Source organism: Narcine bancroftii, chromosome 10, assembly GCF_036971445.1.
Source record: "Narcine bancroftii isolate sNarBan1 chromosome 10, sNarBan1.hap1, whole genome shotgun sequence".
NCBI lineage: Eukaryota > Metazoa > Chordata > Chondrichthyes > Torpediniformes > Narcinidae > Narcine > Narcine bancroftii.
Window position 1 is genome coordinate 48,664,763 of NC_091478.1, and position 21,947 is coordinate 48,686,709.

General features: G+C 42.9%; 2 protein-coding genes across 5 annotated transcripts in view; one reads left to right on the forward strand and one right to left on the reverse strand.

Annotated features, from left to right (window-relative positions):
* LOC138744547 (uncharacterized) overlaps positions 1-12,409 on the forward strand; it is a 29,626-nt gene extending 17,217 nt beyond the window's left edge. The window contains exon 2 of the mRNA XM_069900900.1: positions 10,925-12,409. Coding sequence (XP_069757001.1) covers positions 11,088-12,245 — 1,158 coding nt within the window. The 5' untranslated portion in view covers positions 10,925-11,087 and the 3' untranslated portion in view covers positions 12,246-12,409. The remainder of the gene's footprint in view (positions 1-10,924) is intronic.
* The window catches only part of LOC138744548 (zinc finger protein 436-like), an 84,348-nt gene that overhangs the window by 54,899 nt on the left and 7,502 nt on the right, over positions 1-21,947 (reverse strand). Inside the window, exons 2-3 of one of the 4 annotated variants that reach the window (XM_069900901.1) lie at positions 20,516-20,649; positions 19,991-20,125 (exon numbers count right to left, since the gene is read on the reverse strand). The exons of 1 other annotated variant lie outside the window; for it this stretch is intronic. The gene's annotated coding sequence lies outside the window, so the exon portion shown is untranslated. The remainder of the gene's footprint in view (positions 1-19,990; positions 20,126-20,515; positions 20,650-21,947) is intronic. 2 more of the 4 variants (XM_069900902.1, XM_069900903.1) reach the window with 2 other exon arrangements.

A 21,947-nucleotide genomic window follows, 5' to 3' on the forward strand; every position in this document is an offset into this window, starting at 1 on the left:
TGAATAAGATAAGGGTCTTTTAGCCTTTTAGACAGAATTAGCAAGTTCTGCCGATAAGAAGTTAGTAAGCCCTGAGGGTCAGGAAGGTGTGAATAAGGACAAAGGCAGGTTTGTGAATAAGGACAATAAGGACAATGACATGATGGGACACCGACAGGATACCCCCTGGCCCTCCAAGTTCACAGAAACAGCACGTAGGCAGACAGGATTGCCTAATGCCAAACTCATCCAGGAGGCAGAAGAATGTAAAGGGAAGGGTACTTCTATACTGAAATAAACTATAAAAGTTGGGTGAGCCCCAGTGTGTGTGTGTATTCCCAGGGTAAGGGGAAAGCACCCAAATTTGCATTGTTGTATAATAAATGTTCTTTGTTCTCAATTTTTGTCTCGAGCAATTTCTGTGAAGGTACTTCTGTTTCTCACAAATGGGGGCTCGTTCGGGATCCCACTGCCTCCACTGACAGAGTGCCCGACGACGAGGGTAGGTGCACCCCAGCTGATTCAGCTGGACTCACGAACGGCGGGTGACTGGTCAGTGGATGAAGCGAGTGATATCCGAGAAGAGGCATTGAGAACAAATGACGGGTGGACGTTAAGGAAGCACGCTAGGAATAGCTACTGGATCCCGGTAAGAGGAATTTTACCTACCTGTTAGTATGGGAGGTATGAATAGCAGGGGAGAGAGTCCTAAGGAAGGATGGGATAATCAGATAACTAAGCAAAGTCCGTTAGGATTAATGCTATCTGATTGGGGTGAGGGGAGAACCCGCGGGAAAGACAAACAGACCATGGTCAGGTATTGCTGTCTGGAATGGGTTAAAAACCCGATAAAAGGGAATTCAGTATATTGGTCAAAGTTCGGATCCAATGAGGACTGGATTGAACATCTGGCTCTATCAAAATCAAAGAGATAATATTGAGAGCAGAGAATATGCAGCCTGCTAGCTCAGTGGATCGGTTGATCAACTGGTTTTGAATGAAAAGGAATGTAAGGACAAGAAGGATGAGGAACCTTTTGTCCATGAAACACAAGGATGGGATGTGTTACATTCCCTTCCTCCACCTTATGCTCCTCCTATGCCGGCTCCTATCTTTCCCCTCTCTCCTATGCTCTACACATCTTCACCTTCCCCTCCTCCCCCATAGCTAAAGAAAGGAGAAGAAAGTAGGGGTGGTATGATGACCCATTCACAAAGTACTAGATTACCACCTCAATTGACAAGAGAGGGAGGAGACTGGGACTCAGAACAGTGTGAGACCCTCCGGGAGGAAAGGGCAAAATCCTTTGATTCATTTCTCGGAGAGCAGGAACCTAGACATTATAAGCCAGAAATTAACTGGATGAGACCTTTAAGGGAACTTCCCGTGGGAGGGGGTCTTGGTTTTGTAAATGTGCCCCTGACTAGTTCGGAGGTGCGTAACTTTAAGAGAGAAATGACCTCCCTGATAGAGGATCCTCAGGGATATGCTGAACAATTAGATTAATTTTTGGGACCAAATATATATACATGGGATGAGTTAACATCGATCTTTAGGGCTCTGTTCACTTTGGATGAATGTGGAATGATTCACCAGGCAGGGATTAGAGTCTGCGATAGGGAACACCAAGGGGGACCAGAGGCAATACCTGGGGAACTTAAATTCCCCTGGCAAAACCAAATTGGGATAAGAATACTAATGATGGTTGCACATTAATGGAGGAATATAGGGTTAATCTGGTAAAAGGAATCAAGGAATCTGTTCCAAAGGGACAGAATTTTAAGAAAGCATTTGAGGTTCCCCAAGGTCCTGAGGAGACCCCTTCTGCATTTCTGAATAGATGCGTACAGCCATACAGCAATATGGGGGTCTGGATATAGAATCCCCAGCGGGTGAACAATTGGTATTAACGGGCTTCGTTACAAACTCAGCCCCAGATATTAGAAGGAAATTGCAGAAGTCTGAGAATTGGCATGAACAGGGAATAACACAGCTTTTACAGATCGCACAAAGGGCATACGTCCAGAGGTCTGAGGATAAACAGAAAGGAAAGGCTAAGATTTTGATGCAGGCAGTCAAGAAAGTCGTGGAGGGACAGCAAGGAAAAGGTAGGGGCTGTGTGCCAGCTCCTGGACGTTGGGAGGAGCGCCAGGAGTGGGGAAGTAGAGACCAGAGCAGAGACAGGGGTAGAGGAGAATTCTGGGGACAACGACCATTCCTGGGACCCCGTGGAGACTCTGGTAGGAATTGGGAAATAGGAGCATTAGTTTGCTACCATTGTAAAAAGGAGGGACATTTTAAGAGAGAATGCCCAATGCGAGCCAGGGAGACGCGATCTTACTCCCTGATGGAAGCAGATTATGAATAGGAGGGTCACGGTTCTCAGTCAATACACACCGTGGGGCTGCACGGAGAACCATTGGTAAATTTAAGCATAGGACCCTGTCACATTTGTGGCCCGAAATGTGAAGTTAATAAAACATTAAACACAAGTTTTATCAGGTAAACTTCTCCGAGTCTTTATTCTCCAGTTTCCTTTGTTCTCCTGCTTGTGCTCTTATCTCTCTCTCATACCACGTGACTTCCGGTACATCTCATACATATTCATTATCATGACATCCCTCCTTTTCTTTTCTTTTTCAATCTTTTTATTATTATTATAATTTATAAACACATACAGTTCAGAGATATAAAAAAAATACATAGTAAGTAATGAATTAATACAGAGATATTAAACAATAATATTACAGAATAAAAATATATCATATAAAAAAAAATTTTTGATCAGTTTAGGGTGTGAACTATCTCTAAAAAAAAAGATATAATTAATAACAATATATGAAAAAAGAGAAAAAAAAACCCAAAAAAGAAGAAAAAACAAATCTGAATTAAAAAAAACTTAAAAAAAAACTTTAAAAAAAACCTACAGATATAGCTAAACCACGCCGATCACTCCGATCTCATCTTACAGCCCAATTATCATACATAATCATAGAAAGAAAACAGAGCCAGATCAACACACCACAAATGAAAATATTGAATAAATGGTCGCCAGGTTAGACATCCCTCCTTTAATCAGAAATAAACTTTACCTTCACTTACCAATATCCCTCGGAAACCTACAAACATCGTAACTAATGGTAATACTATAACTCAACTACATAAAATTTACTTCCTACAGCACTCATACATGCACTTTATGATATAAGATTAAAATACTGTCCCAAAGTTCTTATTAAAACTATGGCACAAAGTCTTCGTATCGTTTGGGCACTTTCCGGTTTCGTTTCGGCCTACCTGCGATATTGTCGTCGCTTCTCGGTTGTTCACTCTCAGCGTCGGAAATACTGCTCGCCACGGCTTTGGGTGTTTCTGGCGCTCTAGTCACTTCATCAGGAGTGCTGGTAACTGCCTCTGGAACATCATCAGGTCTCTCAGTTTCAGCATCTCGTATTGGCCTTTCAACCTCTTCGCTCGATGTATCTCTGGACTGGTACCTTTTTACACCTGATACATTTCTGTTATACAGGACTCCAGTCGGAGACTTGACTGTCACCATACTGCCACTTCTGGATACGACAGTATAGGGTTGATGGTAATAAGGTGTGTCTAGCTTACCACCAGTTTCATGCCTCACTAGAACATTATCTCCTGGCATGATATCTGAGTACTTGGCTCCACGTTTCGAATCTGTGTACAGCTTTGCTGCACCTTTCTTTTCAGCATCGTGGTCCCTCATCTCCTGGTCGTCTCGGATTTCCTTTATTTCTGGCATTTTTGAGCGGATTTTTCTCCCAAAAAATGCTTCTGCAGGACTTTTTCCAGTGGTTGCATGAGGCGTTGCTCGATAGACAGCCACATAAGATAGCAATGCTTCTCGCCAATTTTGTCATTCAGCGTGTGCAATCCTCAATCGTTTTTCAATGGACTGATTTTGTCTCTCTACTTCTCCGTTGGCTTGCGGCCATTTCGGAGTTACTTTATGATGGTGGATACCTGTGGTCCTCATGTATTCCGCAAATGTCTCTGAAATGAATTGTGGACCATTGTCAGAGTATAATGTAACAGGTAATCCATATCTTGCGAATATCTCTGCTAACGCTTGTATTGTTTTTTCAGTGGTTGTGGACTTCAACCCCACGTACTCATAGTATCTACTGTAGTAATCTATCACTACCATAATTGATTCACCCGTCGGTAAAGGTCCAAGAAAATCAACAGCTACATCGATCCATGGTCCTGTCGGGAGTTGCGTACTCCGGATCGGTTCTGGCGGATTACTCCTACTTGTGATTTGACATCCGTGACAAGTTTTAACAAATCTCTCTGCGTCTTTATCACAACCTGGCCACCATACCTTGGTCCTGAGGTTTTGCTTGGTACCAACAATACCTAGGTGTCCTTCATGCGCTAAGGATACGATCTTCAGTCTCAATCTTTGCGGTATCACCAATCTGCAACCTCTTAATACACACTGTCCGATGCAACAAAGTTCGTCTCTAATGGGAATGTAAGCCTTGTGAGTACACTTGTCCCATTGTCCACTCTGTATGCATTAACTTACTTCCATGAGTTCTGGATCACGTTCGGATTCTCTCTCGACCTCCTTCGTAGTCACAGCTTTCAGTGTCGACTGAATATCTACGAAGCGTACAAAGCTCTCTGTTTCTGTTCCCAATTCTGACTTGGATTGTGGACCACCATCCTTCACCAACCTGGACAGCGGATCTGCAATGTTTGTTTTCCCTGCAATGTGGATTACTTTATATTTGTAGGGATGTAGTCTGAGTACCCATCTTTCTATTCTGGCACATGGTTTGGATCTAGGTGCATAGATCACCTCTAATGGCTTATGATCTGTGATGAGTTCAAATTCAATGACGTATAAATATGCATGGAACCTCTCACAGGCCCATACAAGTCCGAGTGCTTCTTTCTCTGTCTGAGAGTATCTTCTTTCCACATCTGATAATGATCTGCTGGCATAGGCAATGATTCTTGGTCCTCCATCATGCATCTGGACCAACACGGCTCCTAAACCAACTGGGCTGGCATCCGCTATGACTTTGGTTGATGCCGCCGGATCGTAATATCCAAGAGTTTTTGCATCTGTCAGGCTTTGCTTCAGCGCTGTGAACGCTTTCTTCTGCTCTGATCCAAAATGAAATGGTACACCTTTCCTGGTTAGTTTCCTTAGTGGTTCTGCCACTGTAGCGAAATTAGGAATGAACTTTGCACAAAAATTGACCAATCCCAGGAAAGTCCTCACCTCTGTTGCGTTCTGAGGTGCACGTGCCTCTGCAATAGCTTTCACCTTGGCCTCTGCAGGGTTTAGTCCTTCCCGTGTAAGTCTGTGTCCCACGAAGTCCATTTCTGCAACACCGAACTGGCACTTGTTTCCATTCACGGTAAGGCCTGCTTCCTGTAGTCTCGATAGTACACGCCTCAACCGTTTGTCATGCTCTTCCTTCGTTGGTGCATGGACTATGATGTCGTCAGAAATGTTGGCAACTCCAGGAATGCCTTGAATCACTCGATGGATTTCATATTGGTAGATCTCCGAAGCTGCATTAATTCCAAATGATAGTCTTTTGTAACGATACAATCCACAGTGAGTCACAAATGTTGTTACATCTCGGGAACCTGGATCCAGCTCTAATTGATGATGGCCCCATTTCAGATCAATTTTTGAGAATACCTTGCTGGTAGTTAGTTCTTGAAGTATTTCCTCCACTGTTGGTATAGGGTGTCGTTCTCTAATTATAGCTTCATTGGCCATTCTCATGTCAACACATAGTCTTATGTCACCCTTTGGTTTGGGCACAATCACTACGGGACTGACCCATTGTGTCGAATGTTCCACCGGTTCAATAATGTCTTGTTCGATCAACTCTTTAATTTTGGCTTCGACTTTCCCACGAAGTCCAAACGGAGTTCGGCGCATTGGTTGTGCCTTGGGTTTGACTGTTGCATCTACCGCTAGCTTCAATTGTCGACCTTTCAGCTTTCCTACTCCTTGGAAGACTGCGGGGAATTCTTGCTTCATATCCTCATATGACTGAATTGAATTGACACAAGCTCCAATATGAAGTACTGCCAGGTCTTGCGCTGTGCTTCTACTCAGCAATGGTTCTCCCCTCTCTTCTATGACCATAAACTCTGCTTCGGTGTACTTATCTCCAGCTTCAACAGTTGCAGTGAAACATCCAATGGTCTGCAATGGTTTGGTTGCTGTGTATGGATACAGTTTCTTGGAACACTTCTTTGAGGTACAGATGATCTTTTTCCTTTTCAACTTCTCCCATAAATGTCGATCAATCACATTACTGTCACTGCCTTAGTCTACAATGACCTGCACTGTCACTCCACCAATGATCACTGGGACCTTCTCATGATGTACTTCATTCAACGTAAATTGGTAACAACTCTGTTCCTCCTGGGTATCATCATCGTCACCGTCTATCTGGCGAATGGTATCTTTCTTTCCAGGATATTTTCCTTTCCCCCAGGCTTTGCCTTTGGAAGTTATACTGTTCCTCTTCTGGTCTGCATTGGACTTGCTTTTGCACTTCTTTGCAAAGTGGTCCTTACCTCCACACTTTCTGCAAACTTTGCCTTTGGCCGGGCAATATGGGTCTTTTCCAAAGTGACCTCGATTTCCACATCGATAACACTCCACGTCCTGTGTCGACGTATATCTTGGCTGGTTATGGCGATGTGAGAGCCTCTTAATTTGCTGGCTTGAGTTGTCTTTCAGGGTCATGGTATGAAATTGCCCTTCAACAGCCTCTAATGCAGGAGCAATGGCTAAAGCATCGGTGAGTTCTAACTCACTCCCTCTTTCCAGTAGACGTCTTCTGAGTTTATCTGATCTGCAGTGCTGTACGACTTGATCCAATAATTGGTTGTCCAAATCAGCTGGCATGTAATTGCATCCAACAGCTAGCCAGTGTAGTCTCGTCACATACTGAGCAATTGTCTGGCCATCTTCTTGACTTGTTCTCCAAAACAAATGGCGTTGAAATGTAGCATTCGGTGTCACTACATAGTGTGCATTTAATGTATCTACCGCTTTCTGGTACTCATCCTTTCTTCCACTATTCAAAAGTGTCTTAAATGTTTCCCGAACTGCGGGTCCAGCCGTGAAAAGAAGTAACGCCCTTCTCTGCGCTTTTTGTTCAACTGTACCGGTATCTAGAAATAGGCCACGACTGTCGGTGTAGGATTCAAATTCTTCCAGCCATGCCTTCCATTTCACACTTACAGTGCTTGCATCACCCGTTGGGTCAAAATGAGCAATTCCACTATGTGTTAGAAAGTCACCGTCTGCCCCAGCCATGAGGAAATATTCCAGCCCCAAAAGTACTGAGTCAAAGAGAAAATTCTTATCACCTTGAAGTTGTCTGTAATCCTCTGTAATCTTGTTTAGTCTTTAATTTTCTTCAAGCTTCTTTCATCCTCGTCGCCAATGTCACATTTGTGGCCCGAAATGTGAAGTTAATAAAACATTAAACACAAGTTTTATCAGGTAAACTTCTCCGAGTCTTTATTCTCTAGTTTCCTTTGTTTTCCTGCTTGTGCTCTTATCTCTCTCTCATACCACGTGACTTCTGGTACATCTCATACATATTCATTATCATGACAGACCCCACAGTGACAAGATGACCTTTTTAGTAGATTCTGGGGCAGCCCGGTCTAGTATTTTACAACCACCCGAGGGTGTTAAGATAGAGGGGACAGTGATGATTTCGGGAGTAGGAGGAAGAGATTTTACGGTCCCTGTATTAAGAGATGTAAGAATACAAATGGGAGAAAAGATAATAACAGAGGATATTTTACTAGTTCCCCAAGCTGGAGTTTGTTTGTTAGGCCGAGATTTACAGGACCAATTGGCTATCGGCACCAGGCCATTGGAATCAGGTATCGGGGTTCAATTGTATGTATTAACAGAGGAGGATCGGGAACTAATAAATCCTGGAGTAGGGGGAAAAAGAGGCAATAGAGGAGTGTGAGATATTCCTCCCCTGCAAGTTACTTTAAAAGATCCTGAGCAAGTAATTAGACGAAAACAGTACCCAATTCCTATGGCTGGCCGAAAGGGGCTGCAGTCAGTAATTGACCAGTTGGTGAAAGATGGTATACTCAAACCTTGTATGTCACCTTTTAATACCCCAGTTTTACCTGTCCAAAAACCAGACGGTACCGATCGATTAGTGCAGGACTTTAGGGAGCTGAACAAAATTATTCTCACCCATCACCTGGTTGTACCTAATCCCTATACGATAATGGGTAAAATCGATCCCCATAGTAAATGGTTTAGTGTGATTGACCTCAAAGAGGTCCGTTAGCAACGGAAAGCAGAGACATGTTTGCCTTTGAATGGGAAAATCCTTTTACTGGACGCAAGAATCAATACCGACGGACGGTCCTTCCCCAGGGCTTTACAGAATCAAGAAATTTATTCGGCCAGGTCTTAGAAAAAATACTAGACGAGGCTCCTTGGAGAGAGAATTGCCAGTTGATACAATATGTTGATGATTTGTTAATCACGGGAAAAACGTACGAATTAGTTAAACAGTATACTGTTGAACTTTTGAATTTTCTGGAGAATAAGGGTCTCAGGGTGAGCGAATCCAAATTACAATTTGTTCAATCAGAAGTTAAATACTTAGGTCATCTGGTGAGTCAGGGGACTAGGAAAATAAGTCCAGAGAGGATACGTAGTATTCTACAGATCCCACCTCCCAAGAATGCCCAAGAACTTAGGAAATTCCTTGGTTTAGTGGGATACTGTAGAATCTAGATTGAAAATTATTCTAGCCTGGTCAGATTTCTCTATGATAAACTCACGATTCTAGGGGGCGAAGCTGTTGTCTGGACAGAGGAAGAGATTAAAGAATTAAACTTGGTGAAACAGCACCTTATTAGAGCCCCAGTGTTGGCTTTACCCGACCTAAATAAGCCATTTTACCTATATACCAATGTGAAAGGAGGTGTGGCCACCGGAGTACTAACACAAGAGAGGGCAGGCTGTAGACAGCCAATTGCTTTTCTGTCAAAAGTTTTAGACCCTGTTTGTCGTGGTTGGCTAGAATGTGTGCAAGCCATCGCAGCCACTGCTATTTTAGTTGAGGAAGGACGAAAGATTACGTTTAGTGCCCCGATGATAGTTCACACCCCTCACACAGTCCGCAATATTCTCTTACAACGTGCTGGAAGGTGGCTTACAGACTCTAGAATTTTAAAATATGAAGCGATCCTAATGGATAGGGATAATTTAACCCTGATTACGAATAAAGAACCCAATCCAGCAGCTTTCTTGGTTTCTCCAAATTCTGACAATGCCATAAATGATTTAGTGCATGTATGTTTAGAGGTAATAGATTTACAGACCAAAATTAGAGAGGATTTAAGCGATAAGCCTTTATAGGAGGGTGAAAGGTGGTTTATTGATGGATCTTCCCATTGCATTGATGGCACTCGCTATAGCGGGTATAGTGTAGTGGATGGGAGGAAGGAGTAGTGATTGAAGCCGGTCGCCTTCCCGGTCATTGGTCAGCACAATCTTGTGAATTGTATGCCCTCTGTAGAGCTCTCCAGGGTCTAGAGAACAAGGTGGGCACGATCTACACAGACTCAAAGTACGCTTTTGGTGTAGTGCACACCTTTGGGAAGATCTGGAAAGAGCGGGGAATGATAACTGGGAAAGGACAAAAGTTGATCCATGAAAACTTAATTGTCCAATCTCTAGATGCTCTTACATTACCTGAGGAAATAGCTGTAGTTCATGTATGGAGCCATCAAAGTGGTGACAGTCCTGAAGCACAGGGGAACAGACAGGCAGATGCAGCTGCCAAACAGGCTGCGCTCACGGAGAAAATAGACATGCAGCTGTTACTGCCCACCCCATATGAGGTTTAAAAGACTCCCATCTTTTCACGGGAAGAGGAGGTTTATATGAAGGATCAGGGAATGCGTCAAACTGTTGATGGGTTGTGGTGGACGGCAGAAGGACACCAAGTGCTGAACAAAGCCTTGGCACGGCAAATTATTGATCAGCTCCACCAGCAGACACACTGGGGAACACAGGCACTTGTGGATACTTTTGTACGGTCTTTTCATTGCTCAGGAATATACACTATAGCCAAGCAGAGTACTCGGGGTTGTCCAATCTGTCAGAGAGTAAATAAGGAAGTTATGCGCCAGGTAATGCCTGGCGGTCGCGATATAGCTGTACGCCCGTTTCAACGGATACAAATTGATTTTACGGAATTACCTAAGATAGGGGTTTACAAATACCTCCTGGTGATGGTAGACCATTTCACACAATGGGTTGAGGCTTTCCCGACCCCTAATGATCGTGCCAGCACTGTTATCAGGATACTACTGGAGTCTGTGATTCCACGAAATGGTATGATTCAAACCATTGACTCAGATTGAGGTACACATTTTACCTCTCAGGTACTCGAGGGTGTGTGTAAAATACTGGGAAGAGATTGGCAGCTACATACCCCATGGCACCCCCAGAGCTCAGGCCGTGTTGAACGAATGAATCAGACCTTGAAAAATCAGCTCACTCGACTTCATGAGGAAACTGGCCTCTCCTGGATTAAATGCTTACCCTTAGCTTTAATTAGGACTCGCACAGCTCCTCGTAAGGACCTTGCTGTCTCACCATATGAAATTATGTTTGGTCTTCCTTACATGGGATTCCACACTGATTCCCCTATCCCTGAGGCTAATGACCAGAACATATCTAAATATTTATAGGGACTTTCTACTTCTCTGTATGACTTATGACAGAAGGGCTTATTAGCTCAAACTCCACCCCTGGAGTATCCTATTCATTCTATTAAACCTGGTGATTGGGTATACGTAAAAGTATGGCAAGATCACCAACTAAAACCTGTCTGGGATGGCCCCTATTGTGTACTTTTGATTACAGAAACTGCCGTGCGAACGAAAGAAAAGGGATGGAGCCACATCCAACGAATTAAACGAGCTGCTGAACCACAGACTAACGACATTGATAATCTACCCTCCACCTGGCGTGCAGTCCTTCATCCTTCTGATCTGAAAGTTACACTACGCCGGGAAAAAGTGCTGTAATGTTGTTTTTACCATTTGCTGTTTTGTTTACTTGTTGGTTCCCAATTTTTGGGAAATCACCAAATTGCTCACAATGTATTAAGTCCTCCTGGAATAGGGGCAGCAGAGGTGACAATTATTTACCTTTAGAATGCAGACAGGGCACAGGTATAGAGTACAGTCATAGTGGGGTACCTTATTTAGTATGGGTTAATATAGGATCCCAACATGGACCAGGGGAACAGAACGGCCCTAGGGGAGTAGACTTGGTTTGTATTCTGGCCTCTACAGATATTAAAAAGAGGAGTTTTAAAGAGATAGAACAAAGAAGATGGTGGGACAATGACAGACAGAATGTTAGTCAGGATTGTACATGTAGCAGAGATAGAGTGAATACATATGCTAATGTTCACAGACAGGCTGCAACTCACAAGTTCAGTGATACTTATGCTAATGTTCGCAGACAAGCTGCAACTCACAGGTTCAGTGACAAGAAACACCCCTCCCCAACTTGGTCTCCTGTAAATCATCCTTTGGGTCACACAGACATTCGGAATGTTAAGAACCACCACTGTAAGGGGAGTTCCAGTTGTAAACGACGTAAGCTGCTCCAGAACACCACAGCTGCTTGGTATTTAAATCGTTTAATCAGACTCCAGGCAGCCTTGGAGATCATCACTGACCAGATAGCGACTGCCCTGAATTTATGGGCTGAAGAAAGACGACAGATACGAGCCACAGTTCAACAAAACCGCCTGGCTCTCAATTACTCGTTGGCTGCTGAAGGCATTGTTTGTGAAAGACTGATTAATGACAATGCTCACAGCGGTCAGGCGGTTAAAGACACTTCTTCAGGAGTTCGAAAATCCTCCCATGCCCAGGTTCAGACTTGGCAACCTCGGTCCGGTGTGGGATGGACTAGACTTTTTATTGGTAACTGGAGTCTGATACCCACAGCCCTTATGGCAGCTGGACTCGTTATTCTGGCCATTATGGTGCTCCCCTGCCTAAAGACTTGTGTGCAGTATTTAATTCAACGGACCCCTCGTCAGATCACTATAACCCAAAGGATGTATGTTTCCCAAATTCTGTCTGATGATGCTGAGACTGCAGTTTGTTTACTGACTCGCTGGGAAAAAGACCAAGTTACATTCCAGTTGAGAATTCACGAAGCGTAGCTAAAAGAAAAATGAGGATTGTGAGAGATGAGTAAAACTAATATGAAAATATGAAAGATGAAGAAAACTAGTATGGATAAGATAAGGATAGATAATAGATAATAGAATGTAGGAAGTAAAGTTAGTCTGAATAAGATAAGGGTCTTCTAGCCTTTTAGACAGAATCAGTGTGTGTGTGTATTCCCAGGGTAAGGGGAAAGCACCCAACTTTGCATTGTTGTATAATAAATGTTCTTTGTTCTCAATTTTTGTCTCGAGTAATTTCTGTGAAGGTACTTCTGTTTCTCACAGTTCTTTCCTGGTTCCGAGTTGTCTAGGATTGACCAGGTAAATACTTCCTAGGTAAGCAGTCTCAACATCTCAAGAAACATCGTAAAATCTATCATCATTCTGCTTCAACTGTAGACACCGTAAACTTCTGTCTCTGAGATGACATTAGCTGCCATCTTGAAAAAATCGCTCTGTGTTTTTAAAATGCAAATGTGTTGTCTTTGTGCCCCTGAAAGCAATCCCACAAAATAACCTCACTAAGGCATATAAATATGAAGTACAGTTTAACATTAAACCGAAGATTAATCGTAGCACATTCGTCACACATGTCGGCGATGGAATTGAAATCTTTTTGGTCACTGGGACCTCCCCGTTATTTCCGAACCGAGAGAAAAAGTGTTCAATGAAACGACCTCTCAGTCACGTCTGTCTCCCCGATGTAGATGAGACCACAAAGGAGGAAGCAGGAGTACTGGACGCAGTAGACAATCCCTGCACATTCACAAGTGAAGTGTTCCTGCAATTGGAAGGACTGTTTGGGCTCAGAGTGCTTTTTCTTGATTTCAGCTTCATGCCTCAGTTACTGATTCCTAATTTGAACCTCCCCATCCTCTAAGGCATATCTTTTCTTTGAGCACTGTTGTCGTGCACGGACAATAGCCAAGTCCGCTTGCACATTAGCATGCATAGCAGATATGCTTGAAGCATGTGAAGCTGTATTTGCTCTAGATGCCTTTGAAGACTTTGAAGATCTTTTGATGCTCATAACCTTGGAGATACTATCATCAGGATTCACATTTGAACTTTCAGATACCACTGATTGAGTCTCTGTCTTCGGCATTTCACTCAGTACTGGACCAGTGAGGTTCCCAGTTCCAGTTCCACTAACTTTTAAGCCAGTGAATGAGACCTGCAGTGCCTTGGCAGAGTCTTCATCTTGCTTGCTAGTTTAAGCTGGTTCTTCTTTGGCTACTGGCTCCATCCTCCTCCTGCCAAGTGTTGTCAGTCTATCTTGCTGGCCCAACCCACGATCAAACAATTCTTTAAGAGGATCTGTTTGCTTGAGGTCTTCAGCCCGATGAGACTTCTTCTCCATCTTGAGTTTTTCACACTCCAACCGGGCTTCTGCCACGGCATCTCCTTGTTCCTGCTGGAACTGTAAATGAATTTGTATCTTACTCGGTCCCTTTAAGAGAGTTGCTGCTGGTTGAATTAAGCTTTTATTTATCTTAATGTTTGTTTACAGGAACATTTTCTCAACATAAGATTCCTATGCAAAATTTTGACTGTCTATTTCAGTCCATGATAATGCTGCCAGACTTTATCTTACAAAGGGCTTCTGATTCGAAATGTTAACTGACAAAAGAAATAAAGCAACTGCAGATGCTAGAATATTGATGAAAGAAAGATAAGTCAGGGAGACAGTGGCTAGGCAGCATCTCTGAAGAGAAATCTCAGCAAATGTGTGGCTTGATGAACAGTTTTGTGCTGGAACGTGAATACCTTTCTCCCTGTTTCCCTAAGCATTTGGGGAAACCAGAACCTGCCTACACTCCTGGGAAGAAATATTGACTGATCCAATGCGACGTGCTGAAGCATTATCAATTAACCACATTAGACTAGAAATAGTAATTAATAGGCTTTAATCACCATAAATCATCAGCACATCTCGCATGTTGCTGGGCCAATTCCAAGGCAGGTACTGAGGGAGAGGTTTGGGCGTAACAGCTTTTATGGGGATTCTGAGGGGAGGAATCACAGGTACAGGGGCAGGCAAGCCCAGACAGTACATTCATACAAACAGTGTTAACAGGTATACAGTGGTTCCACCACATTCACTCCTTCTTTTAAAACAGAGTCCGGTGGGGTGAAGGGCATCAATGTACATTACAAATTCAGCGTGCCCAGTCGTCTTGTCTGTTATTGTGACCAGTGCTGTGCCGGGTGTGGCTCTGCTGCTGGTTCCTGGCTCCTGGCCGATGTTTCGCGTGACAGGCCGGGTCTCTGGTGGCTGAGAGGGGTTAATAGGGCCATGGGTTTGCTCAGTCTGGGGTTGTGGTGGGATACTGGGTGCAATTAGTGGGGTTAGGTTCCTGGTTACGTTATCGGTGGTCATGGGGGGGGGGGTGACTGATTGGTCGATCGAGGGGTCCTCTGCATGCGCTAGGTCCAGGATGGAAACCGTGTACTAGGGGTTCATGTGGAAGAGGTGTACCTATGGCTCCTGATATGCCTCCAGAGCAGAATGGGCCCAGTCAGCCAGGATGGTAGAGTGGCACGCAATGCTTACTTCCTGATGATGTAAAACATCCTTTCATGCAGGGTAGCATCAAAGGAGGGACCTGGTAGCGTGGACCACCTCAAAGAGGACCTCTTGCACAGGGAAATGGGCAGGCCTTTTGATCTGAGGGCTAGGAGGATTGCCTTCCAAACAGTGGATTTCTCCATTTCTACCTGGCCATTCCATCAGGGGTTATAGCTTGTCGTCCTGAACGTGGCTATGCCCTTGGCCAGCAGGAACTAGTGAAACTCCTCACTCATAAATGAGGATCCCTGGTCACTATGGATATAGCACGGGTATTTGAACAGAGTGAACAGGTTGCATAGTGACTTTATGACTGTGGCCGTGGTCATGTCTGGGCAGGGGATGGCAATGAGAAGCACGAGTATTTATTGATGATATTGAGAAAATACATTTTCCAGTTGGTGGAAGGGAGTAAGTCCTTGAAGTCCATAGGCATTCAAAAGGGTGGGCTGCTTTAATCAGGTGAGTCTTCTCCGGCTGGTAAAATTGAGGCATTTTCCAGCCAGCTCTGGGTCAGTCCCTGATGTTTTTGATTGAGTAAGGGAGGTTGTGAGCTCTAAAACAGTGGTAGACCCTGGCGTGGATGGCTTGGAGGCATGCGCTGGTGCATGTCCTTTGGAACAGGGCATAGGGAGGGGGTGGGCTCTTTGTGCTTCCCTGGCCAGTACAAAATCTAGTAGATGTAGATGGATAGCTCAATTCTCCACCTCAGGATCTTGTACTTCTTAATGTCCCCTGCTGTTTGCTATTAAACATAAAATAGACTGCACATTGATCAGTCAGCAGGGTGAATGGTTTGTCAGCTAGGTAGTGCCTCCAGCTTTTGCTGTGGCCTGGGCCTCCTTCTCAATGGCTGAGTGCTAGAGTTCAGGCCCCTGGAGGGGATGGGGAAAATGCTACAGGTCTGGCCACCTGGTTGACTGTGGCAGCCAGGGCAAAGTCGGACGTATCACTCTCCACCTGGAATGAGAGGGAATCATCCATAGCATGCATCACCACCTTGGGATGTTGCCCTTGATGTGTGTGAATGCCATCTGGGTTTCTGCCAACGGTAGCGGGGGGGAGGGGAAGGTGATGATTTTCACTAGGGGGCTGGCATTGTCTGTATAATAAGGGGCCCATTACCCATAATGGGAAAAGAACCCCAAGCCCCTTTTCAGGGCCTTGAGGTTGTGGGCAAGTGGGAGTTCCAGCATGGTGTGCATACAATCAGGATCAAGCCCAATAATGCCATTCTCCACCACACAACAGATGATAGCCAGACGTGAAGTGCTGAACACTTATTTCTTCTGGTTATATGTGATGTTGAGACTTTTGGCCTTATGAAGGTATTTTTGTAGGACAGCATCATGATCCTGCTGGTCATGGCTCCAGACTTTCATGTTGTCCATATAGGGAAATGTGGCTTTTAGCCCATAGTCATCCATTATCCAGTCCAACTCCCTCTGGAAGATGGAGACCCATAGGTGACCCTGTAGGGGACCCTGAAGAAGTGATAGAGGTGGCTGTCTGCCTCAAACACAGTGCATTGACTGTCCCCAGACAATTTGGGAGTTGGTGGTATGCCAACTTAAGATTGATGGTGGAGAAGACCCAGTACTGGATGATCCCATTCACCTTGTCAGCAATGCAGGGGAGCGGGTAGGCATCCAGTGGGTAAATTTGTTTATGGTTTGACAATGACAATGTCTATGACAATGTGGTGTTTCTCTCTACTCTTTACCACTACCACCAGTACCCTCCAAGTGGCACTGGATTCTCTGATCCCTTCAGCCAGGTCATTTAACTTTTGCTTTAATGAAGGCTCTATCCCCAGGGATATGTTGCCTGCTCTTGGTGGTGACAGGCTTGCAGTTGGGGGTGAGATTCTCAAGCAAGGGCAGCGGTGGTGCCCGGAGGATGGACAGGCCAAGTCGTGCTCGGAGAGAAGGGCAGATGGTCTAAAAATTAATAGTTGCGGACCATGGGGGTGGCTGGGGCCTGTCATATTCCATTTGGACACTCTTGAGTTGACACTGAAAGTCCAGTCCCAGTCTGACTGGTGCGCAGAGCTGTGGCATTATAAAGAGTTTAACGTTCTTGTGCTTAGTGTCATGATCTCAGCCAAGTGGGATTTGGAAGTCAGAGTGACATTGCATTTTGCTGGAGTCACCATGAGGGAGGAGCGTTGTACTGTGCTCAGGTGCTTGAAGTTCTCTGTAGTCCCAGTATCAAAGAGACAGTTGTGACATGACTGTTTACTTCAATGTCCATCATGGCCCTGGCTAGCTGATGTAGGTTGTCCTGGTCTAGGGTAATCAAGGCCAATGTCCTGTCACTGTCTGATTCACTGCTGTTGTACAGGTTTGGAGGCAACCCCAAGATGGCTGCCCCATGCTGTAGATATGGTGCTACTCCTCACCACTGAAAGTGACACTGGAAGTAGTGGCATCACCATCGCCAAAGTCTCACCAAGCTGTTCCCATTACCGGAAGTGGGGCCATAAGTGACATGGTCCAAGATGGTGGTGGCTGCAGGCTGCATGCGGTGCTGCTGGAGGAAGATTGGGACTTGCATACCATCCCATCCCATAGTGTCCCTTCTTCCTGCAGGTGGAATATGTTGTGTTTTGTGCCAGGCAGCTTCTACAAGGATGTTTAGCATGGTCGCAGAGGTAGTACTTCAGGTGCTCGATAGCGGTGACCTGGGACCCCACATCCCAAGATGGCAGTGCCCATACTCTCCATATTGCAGCTGTGTTTCCATAAGAGAAGACCACAGCATGTTGCTGCGCTGCCTCAAGTGATTTGGCCAAGTCTATGGCTTCCTGCAGGCTCTGATCGTTCCTTTCCAGGAGTCTCTGTCAGATCTGATCAGACTTGAATTCAGCTACACACACACACACCTATCAGTTCTTCGAGGTGCACGGCAGCAGAGACATCTCCGCAGATGCAGGCTCACCCCAACTCCCACAGGACCCACACGTATTCATCCTCATGAGGCACTTGTCTACCATTGCCCAGAAGGTACCTGGCATAAATGAGTCGTCAGGGTCTGATGCGGTCACTGCAGGATCTCCATAATGGCCTAGTAAGTATTGTAATCTGTGATCATTTGAAAAATCCCGTGGCTGACCTGTGCAAAGAGCAGGCCCCTTTTACCTTTCTCACTCTGCTCGTCGTTGCATCTCATGAATGCGTTGAGGCAGTGCAGCCATTGGTCAAATTTGATGGAAGCCTCTGGATCTTTAGGGTTGGTGTCCAGTTTATCTGCCTGTATTGCCTTGTCCATGCCCACAAAATTATGGTGATTAAATTGAAGCACTGTCAATTAATCACATTAGACTAGAAGTAATGATTAGTAGGCTTTAATCACCATAAATCAGCACGTCTCACATGTTACTGGGCCAATTCCAAGGCAGGTACTGAGGGAGGGGCTTTGGTGTAAGAGCCTTTATGGAGATTCTGAGGGGAGGAGTCACAGGTACAGAGGCAGGCCAGCCCATAGAGTACATTCATACAGACAGTGCTAACAGCTATACAGTGGTTCCACCACACGTGCCAATGGATAAACTGAAAATATTGATGCCATGATAATAAAAGCAATATCTATGAGTATGACTGTCAGCCTTTCCACTTCCCCTTCAGTGGATTTTACAGACTCTTATATCCAAAAGGCTGATTCAACTTTGGCATGTACAAACTTTCTACCAAGAATGTCATACATTTATCATGCTTATCCCAGGATTTCTGCTGTGAAGATCGCTTCAGACTGAAAATTGTTCTTAATTCCTGGTTTCTTCAGTTGAAATAGATTTGTCAGCTTCTTGAATCAAATACATAATGTTTTCACTCTTTACTCTCTCATTGAAAACATTTACAATCAAACAACCCTTAATTGGTCTGGTTAAAGTACAGTTGATGAACTACATTCGATGTCATTGGTGAATTGAACAGAAACATGATTTTTCAGCAATTAATTTTGACTGCAATTTACAAGCAATTTACAATTTGCCCACATTATCAATGGAATAAACAGCTTAGATGAAATCATCACTGACGCAATTTCAAATCCTTAAAGCAAATAATTCTTTGTTTCAATTTTACTTTTTCTGCACTTTTTAAAGCAGACGTCACAATATTCTGCACTATTTTATTATTGTAACAATAGATCCCATGCTGTTGTCTTATTTATTTGTTTTTATATTTGGTCATGTTTTATATTTTATATTCATATTGTATATTCATTACCTGATGTATACATTGGATTTCCTGCAGTGCGGGCATTGTAAAGGTTAAAACCTTGTGTTGTTACTTTTTTGTTAATTCTGTGTCTATCCTTTTAAGAAAAATTGTTGTTTGTATTGTTACCATAGTTACTATGACATTTAGACTTCTTTACATCTTTAGGGATTATTGAAGCATCCTTAAAATAATCATCTCAACAGAAACCAAAAGGAAGTACCTTTGTTACTGCTGTGTCAGATACAAGCACAAGAAAGAACAAGGAAACAAAGGAGAAGGAAGATCAGACTGTCCAGGAAAGATGTTTGTATTCCAAAGATGAGCATGATTTAAAAAAATCTTCACAATTGAAAAAAAGTGTATGATGAGAAATTAACCTTTTTAAAGAAGAATCGACTATGTTTCAGTTGCTTGTGTAAAGTGCACATCACCAAAACTTGTAATAAGTGACTCAGTTGTGATGGATGCAGTTTAAAACATTCCAATACGCAGTGAGGTAAAGTTGAGAAAGAAGTTAAACAACCTGAATCCTAGACTAAAGACACAGTCAAAGAGAATGCCTCAGCTTTGGTTCAAACAGTCTTACTGGGGCGGGTGACAGAGCTCTCTTAATGGTTCCTGTGCAAGTTAAAGCTAAAAAAGGGAGCTTCATACTGAAGACCTACACACTTCTTGATCCAGGAAGTGCTGCAACATTTTGCATTGTTGAATTAATGAATAAACCTAAACTTCATGGAAAAGAGCACAGATCGTGTTGAAGACAATGAATGATGGAAGGATCATTGAAACTAATATAGTTTTAGGTTTACAGAATGCTAGATTGAATAGCAATGAATTTTGCGATCTTCCAAGTGTATGTACTCAGAAGACTATGCCTGTGAATAAGATGAATATTCCAGATCAGGATGATATCAAACAGTGGGAACATCTAAAAGACGTTTGCTTACCCAAGATTGATGCTAAAATCGAGATGTTACTTAGATTAGATGTACCAAATGCTCTCGAACCTCTAGAAACAATAAGGAGTCAAAATTGATGGACCTTATGCCGTGAGAACGTTGCTTGGATGGACAATCAATGGACTATTAGGATGAAAAATTAATAATGATCAGGAGTTGTTAAATATAAATGTTAACTGAATTTCAGTTGTCAAACTTAATGATCTATGGGAACAACAGTTATAAATGGATTTTCTTGAATGTCTCAAAGATGTTGTAGAACCGTCGAAGGGGGAGAATCAGTTTCTGCTAAACAGGTTGATAGTCATTACTGTGTAGCATTACCTTTGAAGAGAAATTTGTATGCCAAATTATAAAATAATTGCAGAACAGCATATGCTAAATTTTTCAAGACAATTGCTTCCTTTCATTTGGAATATACCAATATTATGTTGGACATGATAGCCAAGGATGATGTATAAAAGATATCTTAAGATATCGTGGAATGTAAAGATGGTAGAAAATGGTATTTACCTCATCATGGAGTTATACATCCACAAAAGGAGAAACTACATTTAGTATTTGATTGTGGAGCATCATTTCAAGAAGTTTCATTGAAATCTCATCTTTTGCAAGGTCCAGAATTAACCAGTACTTTAATAGGCATTCTGAAAGATTTTGTCAAGAGCATATTGTAATTACTGCAGATATTGAAGTCTTATTGCATCAAGTGAAAGTATCATGAAATATCATAATTTTCTACAATTGTTATGGTCACCTAATGGCGATTACATTAAAGATATGATTGAATACAAAATTACTGTTCATCTATTTGGAGCAACTTCATCATTGATTTGTGCAAATTTTGCTCTCAGGAAATGTGTTGAAGAGAATGAAGAGCCATTTAATTCTCAAGCTATAAAAATCATCAGAAAAAGAAGCAAAAAAAATCTTTATTATGAGTTAAAAGAGATCTGTAATAAGGGATCATTCTTCCTTATGAAATGGATTAGCTCCAGTTGAGATGTGGTGGGTGTTCTTCCAGAGGCAGAAAGAGCAAAGGAGATAAAATATCTTAACTTGGATTGTGAAGTTCTACCTGTCCAAAGAATTCTAGGGGTGTTATGGTGTGTTCAATCTGATGTTTTCAAATTCAACCTTGTTTTGAAAGAATGACCTTTGACAAGAAGAGGAATTCTTTTTCTTGCAAGCTCAATATATGACCATTTGGTAATATTGGCAGCAATAGTATTAATAGCCAAGAAAATTGTGCAAGAATTGTGCAGAAAAAAGTTTGAATGGGATGAAACTATACCAGCTTCCATTGCACAAGATTGGATGAATTGGATTGTGAGTCTTCAAATGTTAGAAAGTTTTGAAGTCAACAGCTTTTTAAACCTACAGACTTTGGAATTGCTACAGTTCCCAAGTTACACAATTTTTGTTTTAGAAATGTCAGTTATTTAGTACTGCAAAATAACCAAGAGTGAGTACATTTTGGATTTTTAATGGTAAAAGCCAGATTGGCTCCATTATAACCAATCACCAGACCTCGAATGGATTTGACTGCTGCTACTATGGTGAGCAAAATGGACACTATGTTAAGAAGAGAATTACTGATGGAGTTAGCAGATTCTTTGTTTTGGACTGATAGTACACCAGTGATTAAATATATTAATAACAAAATCATGAGGTTTTGCAACTAACAGAATTAATGAGATCATTAAGGTTTTGAATGCTAAACCTGGTCAACAACAAATGGCAAATTTGCCACAAGATAGAGTTTCGACTGATGAAGTCCTATTTACATTCTTGGGAGTTGATTATTTTGGTCCTGTACAAGTAAAACAAGCAAGAAGTGTTGAAAAATGATACGGAGCTATTTTTACTTGTTTGACTATGAGAACAATTCATATTAAAGTAGTGTCATCACTTGGTACAGACTCTGTTATCAATGTTCTTCATT